The sequence below is a fragment of the Hibiscus syriacus genome, unplaced genomic scaffold (assembly GCF_006381635.1).
Source record: "Hibiscus syriacus cultivar Baekdansim isolate YM2019G1 unplaced genomic scaffold, ASM638163v2 tig00110450_pilon, whole genome shotgun sequence".
In the NCBI taxonomy this organism is placed as follows: Eukaryota; Viridiplantae; Streptophyta; class Magnoliopsida; order Malvales; family Malvaceae; genus Hibiscus; species Hibiscus syriacus.
In genome coordinates this window covers 3,266,790-3,275,896 of record NW_024062743.1, presented here as the reverse complement: position 1 = coordinate 3,275,896, position 9,107 = coordinate 3,266,790, and the positions used below count along the sequence as shown (strand labels likewise).

Sequence of the window (9,107 nt, the reverse complement as noted above, 5' to 3'; positions counted from 1 at the left end):
ATGTCTTTAGAAGTGACGAAAAAGGGGACTCAAAAGCCAACGCCACCGACGGCTGATCGTAACGGGAACGGCGTGGCGGCCCTGCAGTGCATGTCGACGAATAACCGGTTACGGCTGAACCCTAACACGGAACACAAGCCGGAGAGCTACGAGGGTTTGCAGTTGGAGTTCAGTCCGCTTCTGTTCAGCTCGCTCGAACGTTACTTGCCTCCTCCGATGCTCTCACACTCTCGCGACTCCAAGCTCCATTACATGCGCGACATTATCCTTCGTTACTCTCCTGAAGGCGAACGTACTCGCGTGAGCTTCTTTTCTCCTTTTATTACCTTTATTTTCGCTTTCTTTTATCACTATATGTTTGAATGTCAGGTGAAAATTGGATGAATGTTTATAAATTATAATACGATAAAATGCTATACAAGGAATATATTTATTGTTCTAGAATTTAGATATCTGGAAACTGAAAAAGATTCGCGTGTGACAAATTAAGTGGTGCTGGCTTTAAATCCATTTTCGGATTTTTTTGGTAACAGGCTCAAATGCAGCGAGAATACAGGCAAAAGATTATATCACACTATCAGGTATTGTTTGAATTCTTAATTTATTTCTGGAGCATAGTGTATATTATCTTCATAAGGCTTGTATATATTTTTATGTGTATATGTACTTCCCCCGTCAAGTTACCTCTACATTTTGCAGCCGCTGCATAAGGAATTGTATACCATGAATGCTTCCAACTTCCTTGCTCCATCATTTGTCAAAGCAATTAATGAGAATAGAGAGGAAAGTTTTAGAAGAATCATGACTGAACCTTCCCAAGGAGTTTTTACATTTGAAATGCTTCAGCCCCATTTCTGTGAATTGTTGTTATCTGAGGTTATATCATTGCTGCATTCTCTCTTGCTCCATTTTGCATCTAAGTTTGTTCTTTTTTAGTTTTATATTTTCTTATCAGGTTCTGATTGCTTAGGTAGAGAACTTCGAAAAATGGGTCCATGAGACAAAATTCAGAATCATGCGACCAAACACAATGAACAAATTTGGTGCTGTTTTAGATGACTTTGGTCTGGAGACCATGCTTGACAAGTTGATGGAGGACTTCATCCGACCTATATCCAAAGGTATTTAATTTCCATCCATCACGAGATTGTAAATGCATGCTACCTAGATGTTTTTTTTAATTTATTATTTTGGAAAATGGTCTGCAGTTTTCTTCTCTGATGTTGGTGGATCAACGCTGGACTCTCATCATGGTTTTGTCGTTGAATATGGAATTGATAGGGACATTGAGCTTGGTAGGTTCTAACTTCTTTTTATGTTCTTTTTTCATTTAACTCCTTTCTATATGGTATTTGAATGATAATAGTTCATATTTTATAATGTAAGCTGGAACTATATATAACCATAGGAAAAAATTAAAGCATTGGCTACAATAGATACACATCAACAATTCTTTTGGATTCTACAATTTAAGTGTTCATAAGATATCGCAAGAGATAATTTTCTGAATGTCTCTTTCTTATGCATTGCTCATTACTTTTTTCCTTTATTAAATGATGGCATGGGTCATTTTGTTACATTTCATGTGTCTTATCTACTTTTCGTGAATTTCTGCACTGTCAGCAAGGTCAGCTATCTTTTTTTTTTCAAATATGTTAATTTTGATGCACATTAAAATTTTAATAATTGATGCTCGTTCCATTAACCTTCTTGTTTATAATACCACTGTATTATCACTTATTTTCTGGTAGAGATTTTTCAATTTAAAATATTGTTAAAGTTGTAGCTTCACAAGCTTCTGTAGCTTTGTTCTTGATTGCTTGTAGGTTTTCATGTTGATGATTCAGAAGTCACCTTAAATGTTTGCCTGGGTAAACAGTTTACTGGTGGGGACTTATTCTTTCGAGGTGTTCGTTGTGATAATCACGTCAATACGGAAACCCAGGAAGATGTATGCTAATCCTTATTAATTTTTTCTTTTACTGTTATTTTTAAGGCACGTGAACTGAAACTCTGTTGGCTTAATTATTAAGCTATAATAGCTGCATGTTCTCCTAAGCATTAGGATGAAGTTTAGTTTCTGTTTGATAAAAGATCCTTTTAGTTGCTAATTAACAAGAACCATCTCATCTCGGATACAGCATCACCTTCCCTCCCCTCCCTTTCTTATGTTATTTATTCAATTTTCAAGTGAAGAATCATTGGAATATCAAGATAGCCTATTATGCTTCTTTGAATCCAGTATGGCTAATTTTCTATTATAAATGAGAACGGGAAATTATAGATAGGTTAAAAAATGATTGTAGATTTCCCTTCATTTTGTAATTTTCTAGACAACATTGGGCAGGCTTAGTATTTAAATTGGTTAGCAGATATGGATTCGTTGAAGAAAAGACAGAATGTCTACTTTTTCTGTTAATTTTTTAGTCATTATAACAAAATGTTCATTTAATTTGTTCTCTTTCCTTGTGCATTATAGGAAGTTTTGGATTATTCTCATGTTCCAGGACGTGCAGTTCTTCATCGAGGGCGCCATAGGCATGGTGCAAGAGCCACAACAACTGGTCATCGGGTCAACTTACTTCTGTGGTGCAGGAGGTGTATTTCTCTTGCTCATTACATAAATAACCTCTGAATGGATAAGTAGTAAAGTCAGGCTTTCTTAAAATTGATGTGTAGCAAATTGGAAAGAGTTTGTTCCTTGAGTAAATCTTAGTCAATAATTTGCGTAAATATATTAATTTAGTATTTTATACTGAAATATTAAGAAGGACAATTCTTAGAGAAGCTAAAGGATTTTAGATTATCAATGCATATGTTTGACTAGATTTTGAATTTAGACTTGTTTTTGGAGTTGAAATACTTTAAAATATTAGTGGATGACTGAAATTTTAATTTAATTGGCACATGCATCCTTTGAGAGCGGTGCTACCTGAAACATCTATGTTGTTTTTTGTTAGTTTATGTATTGGGTACAAATCTAAGTTGACGGAAAGAGGATTCTAATGTTGAAGCTGTCTAGTGGGACTTATTTTCCATATTTCCTAATAAAAGCTTCAATAGGAGGATTTGTTCGGAAATAGTTTGGGCTACATTGTCCTTGTGTTGTTCGAAACTAGTCAAGATGCTCTTAATGAGATAGATCATCTGTTGTTTAACAGTGTTAATTGCTTGGTTTCTTTGTTGTTAATTGATATTTTGAACTTTCTGTCGGATCATTATTAGAGCCGAGTTTTACATGTTCAATGTTGTTTGCAAGTGTTGGGGGTTCATGTCAGTGTGGTTTCCTTGAAGTGTATTACAATGTATGGGGTTGAGAATTGGAGTATATATATATATATTTCTATGGCTAACTGTTTAAGCTCTTCCAGTTCGGTTTTCCGGGAGCTGAGGAAATATCAGAAAGATTTGTTAAGCTGGTGCGGAGAGTGCCACCGTGAGAAAAAAGAAAGGCAGAGAATTTCAATTGCAACTACAAAACAGGTAAATAATAATAAGGTGCTTATGATTATTGTTTATGGAAATAGATTCTTTCTCATGTAGAATTTAATCAGGAATTACTGAAGGAGGAAGGGAAAGCAGCGACTTGAATCTAGTTGTGAAATTGTAAAAACAGATAGATGGGGGAGTGTTGGCATTTTTAAGCAAACTTCATTGTTGCCGAATTGGGTGGAATATTATGGTAAAAGATGTCAATGCTGTTTATTTTGCAATATTTTGTACACAATCATAAATATTTTTTTTCTTGAATTAATCATAAATATTTTCATAGTTAATCAAAATATTATATTATTTAATTAACAAATCATAACACATCTAAACAACTCTATTATAAAATAATTGATTCTTTTATTTATTATTTTCAATACATTAATTATAACGGTGTTATTAAATTAAAAACCCTCATTAATTATTATTTTTTAAACGATAACCCTTTAGTAGATTTATTAAAAAAATACCCCTTTTGTGCGCATATAGGACTAATTCGAGTCCTATCCAACCCGTGATCATACCTCGTATTTTACAGGATGAGAGGTATTATGCACTTTTCAGATTTTTCAATTTAATATTATTATTTAATACATCGCGCTATCAGAATGTAAGGTATTTGAGATATTGAATCACCTTATTATCACGAAAAGTATGTTTTTCAAAAAGTGAGGTATTTAGTTTTTCCAGCAAACCACAAGTGCTTATAGGTATGTTCGGGGGCATGTTCAGATATTTAACCTCGAAATTTTTGTAATTTATAAGATTTTTCACGTAGTATTGAAATGTATCTTTCAATTGAAGCTAATATAAAGACATACGAGATATTGTAGGCGGGTTAAAAACCGCGTTTAAAATGGTACCAAAGCTTGTTTTGTTCAAGAATAAGAAGATACAAAACCACGTTCAAAATGGATCCAATGCTTGGTTTTATGCATGCAGAACAAGCTAAAATGACTTGATAGACATGGCTATTATTGGCACATACGAGACATTTTAAGCAGTGTAATAATCATGTTGAAAATAACAAAAATAGTGCAATGAAAAAAACACAATAAGGATAAGGGAACGAGCAGAGGTGTGCCATCTGTGGGTTTGATGACTTAAGTAGAGGATGCCACCGGAAAATGATGCATTCTTAGAAACATCGTGGGTTTAATGAGGGTGGATCGGGTATAAAATGGAATTCAGAACTTCGAAAGCCATGCCCACCACTATCAGATCCACGTCACAAGAGATAAGTCGATGGAGCCACCTGAAGAGTATCCCTTCTTAGAAACGACCAGTTTCCCGATCGATAAGACGAGTGACGGTGTGCCATTTGTCAAATCAGCATCATGAGTGAGAAAAGTCGTAGAGGATGTCACCAGAAGAGGATGCCTTCATAGAGTTTCCCAAGAAGGTCGGGTTACTCATGTTTAATCAACTTTACAAATATACCGTATAAAAGACAAGTTGCAAAAGAGGTCACCCAAAGAGAACGTCTTTTATAAATATTGTTGGTTTGACGAAAAAGGCGGAATTTACGAAACAAGCATTTTGTTGAGAAGACCATATCTTTTATAAAAGACATTCTTTTCGGGTGGCATAACTTATAGCACCAATATTAACATAAGTTTAGTGCCAAGTTGTGCCATCTGAAGAAAATCCTCTTATAAGTATAGACCATGTTAAAATTTACAATATCAATAGAATGAGGGGATATTTATAGTTAATAATCTTGCTCTGTGCAAAAAGCGAGTTTTGAATAGATTTATGACGTGTCAGGAAACTCGAGCTCTGCAAAACACGAGTTCCGCATAGATTCCTGACGTGGTAGTGATTCAGCAACATTTGAGTTGACATGGCAACTCTCGATTTAAAAGGAGGGAGAAAATATGTCTCTAAAAACAAGATCGATGCCTATTTTGGATGAAATACCTTAACAAAACAAATATTAATGGCGAGATTTTCTACAACTATGTTCCATTATGAAACTTATTTATACATTTCCTTCAATGCCAAGATTAAGAAATATGAGTGTTACGATTTGATTTCAACGGAGCTTAAAAAATCTACATCACGACTGATGTCTTCGTTACAAGCTAAAGTTCCCGTGGGAAATACTAGTACTGAGCACATTACATGTTGACCTTATAGAATACAAGCAACCTTCAGAAGATGTTTAAGGCTTACATACGTGTTGGTGGTAGGAACATCGAGTTAACTGTAACGTTTGAGGAAGAACCATATTCAACAAGAAATGAAGGAGTAACTCAGTTATCACAAGACCATGAGGGCGAAGAGCCAATTATGCTACGTATTGCCTGTAAACGTCGGGATAGAGAGCTTTAAACAACTTGTGTAGTTTTTTAAATATAAATTAGTATTAAAATAAATTTTGTGTGAGTATGATGATTCCCAAGTTGTTTATGCATCAAATCGAACGACTAATTATCATATTATTCAAGGATAACTTAAACAAATTAATAATTTAAAGTTGGTTAACAATTTAAACAAATTTAAAAAATCTAGAACATTATATTCAAATATTATTTTTTTAAACAAAAAAGAAAACGGAGTTCGATTAACTAAAAAATTGCAGTTCGAATAACTAAAAAATTATAAATTTAAACAACTAATGATGCCTATTTTTACTCGTACCGCATTGTGGTAGACAACGAGTCCGACGAGGATTTCTATGAATCAATCTATATTCGGGGGCATCATCATCACTCTGATCACCATCACCACCATCATCACCCTCATCTACATGGCCAGTACCACACTGCCACTGGGACCAAGACTGGTGTAGAACATGCTCCGTGGCAGTGTATGTTCAACATTGTCGGATCCGAAGTCAGTTGCCAATGGTCGAATAGATGCACACGGAGGTGATAGATAATATGGTTCAGTTGGTGCAAGTGGACAATGAGAATGGACAACGACCACTGGATAGGAATAAAATGAGTCGGCAAACAAACCTTCTGTCGGTGGCGCCATACGCTAAAATGATGATGGAGTCGCCATATACTGAAATGCTGACTGAGTCGAGTGGGTGAATGTAGGTACCGTCAACAATGTCTGATGCTCTGTAGGTTCCTGTGCCATTCTCGATGATGAGGCTTGAGCGTGTTTTCGTCTACTTTGACTTACACCACGTTGCATCGTGGGATGTTGCGTCATGACACGTTACGTGGGCGGACAGTTTGGGGGAGGCCTATAAATTTCTCGCGCTCACTTCTTATCGGTTAGTATATGTGGCATCCCATTTTTCCTGTACCATAGCATGTAATCATCTGAAACACTGTAGGCCAAGATGGGTTTAGAAATGGGCTACATAACGAACCTCTACTTCCACTACATTGCCCAATCCACATGATACACCTCTCAATTAACATCCGTCTTCCCCTATCGCGTTAGGCGATGTAAGGCATTGTCCAAGGTTCTTGATGGTGGTGGAATCATTTGGACGCGACCAAATTTCCGCAACATGCGATCAGCAGGATGCCACTCGACGATCTCATATACTATCAATAGGAGCATCTACATCCAAACTTGTGAACTGTGATGTATCTCATCCAGAGTACACTCTGTAATAGCACTGTCACTGTACGGTGTCCACTTGAACTAAACAAATATTTTTAAACTATGTTAGAAAAACTCGAATTAAAAATTGATATTTAATTTACAAATTAAAATTATAAAATTGATTACCTCGTCTTTCATCTTATCGATTGACAATATAAAATCACGTAGACTTTATGGTAGGTGGTCGTGACTAAGTGTGACGACCCACCTATCATTCATATAATAAAATATAATTAATTGTAGAAAAAAACATGTAGTAATAAATATATAAACGTAGGTAATAAATGGGTGCTTAGGAACAAACTAGATGAGAGTGGTAATATAGTGAGGAACAAGGATAGACTTGTTGCTCAAGGCTATACTCAAGAAGAGGGCATAGACTATGATGAAACATATGTTCCCATAGCTAGAATGGAAGCTATTAGAATGTTATTAGCATTTGCATGTTTCAATGAATTTAAATTATATCAAATGGATGTTAAAAGTACATTTTAAATGATTTTATAAAAGAAGAAGTGTATGTGTAACAACCTCCTGGATTTGAAGATTCAAAATTTCCAAATCATGTTTTTAAATTGACAAAAGCACTGTATGGTTTAAAATAAGCTCCTAAAGCTTGGTATGAAATATTGTCAAACTTTTTTAATAGAAAAAGGTTTTTCAAAAGGGAAGGTTGACACAACATTGTTTTTGAAACGAAAAGGTAAAGATTTATTAGTAGTTCAAATTTATGTTGATGATATAATATTTGGTTCTACTAATGATGCTCATTGCCAAGAATTTTCTAAGCTAATGCAAGTTGTATTTGAGATGAGCATGATAGGGGAACTTTCATTTTTCTTGGGGCTCCAAATCAAGCAAAGAAATGATGGCATCTTCTTCAATCAAGCAAAGTATGTCAAGGATATTCTAAAGAAGTTTGGATTGGAAAATTTCAAACCCCAAGCCACTCCTATGAGTTCTTCTACAAAGCTTATTTAACATTTTTAGGCTCTATGCATGAGATAAATGCAACATAATTACAAATGTCCCTAAGAGAAGATCGAGTAGTTACCCCTTTTGATGGATCACTTAATATCTCACCATCCTTGACATAGTTGTACTCTCTTGGGTGTGAGACTTCCCTTTCTTCAATGTTTAGATTCTTGAAGGCATCTTGAGTTTTCTCATATTTCACTTCTTCCTTTGATGATGTTTCTCCAGCGTCATGTCCAACGTCATGTGCATTTAAAATACCTACGTCATCATCAACACAAGAATCCTTCCTCGAAAGGGGATTATCATAAAAAATAACATGGATAAACTCTTCTACCACTAAAGTTCTTTTATTAAATACTCGATAAGCTTTAGAATTTAAGGAATAACCCAGAAAAATTCCTTCATCACTTTTAGCATCAAATTTGCCAAGATTATCTTTACCATTGTTGAAAACAAAACATTTACATCCAAAAACATGAAAATAACTAATGTTAGACTTTTTATTTTTGAAAATTTCATATGGAATTTTCTTTAAAATAAGCCTAATCATTACTCGATTAATTACATAACAAGCGGTATTTGTGTCTTCCGCCCAAAAATATTTTGACAAATTGTTTTCAGAAAGCATGGTTCTAGCCATTTCTTCTAAAGTTCGATTTTTCCTCTCAACAAATCCATTTTGTTGAGGAGTTCTAGGTGCTGAAAAATTATGGCTAATCCCATTTGAATTAAAAAAATCAGTAAATCCAATAATTTCAAATTCAGTACCATGATCACTCCTAACACTTGAAATGGAGTAACCTTTTTCATTTTGGATTACTTTTGAAAAAGTGATAAAAAATTTTAATGCTTCATCTTTAGTACTTAAGAATAGAACCCAAGTATATCTAGAATAGTCATTTACCAAGATAAACACATATTGCTTTCCACCTAAGCTAGTAGTCCTAATTGGCCCAAAAAGATCTATATGGATCAATTGTAAACTTTTTTTTTCTTTTGAGCATGCATCACAGATTCTTTATCAAATTTTAGCTTTGGCAACCCTCTTACTAAATCACCTTCAATTAGTC

At 34.6% G+C, this 9,107-nt stretch overlaps 1 protein-coding gene across 1 annotated transcript; it reads left to right on the top strand.

Moving 5' to 3' along the window:
* On the top strand, positions 1-3,689 carry LOC120126169 (2-oxoglutarate and iron-dependent oxygenase domain-containing protein CP2-like). Its single transcript, XM_039144441.1, has 9 exons — positions 1-300; positions 534-581; positions 700-876; positions 971-1,121; positions 1,209-1,295; positions 1,827-1,951; positions 2,480-2,598; positions 3,372-3,483; positions 3,555-3,689. The coding sequence occupies exons 1-9, from the start codon at positions 1-3 to the stop codon at positions 3,588-3,590; spliced, it is 1,155 nt and encodes a 384-aa protein (XP_039000372.1). The 3' UTR covers positions 3,591-3,689.
* The last annotated feature ends 5,418 nt before the right edge of the window (positions 3,690-9,107 follow it).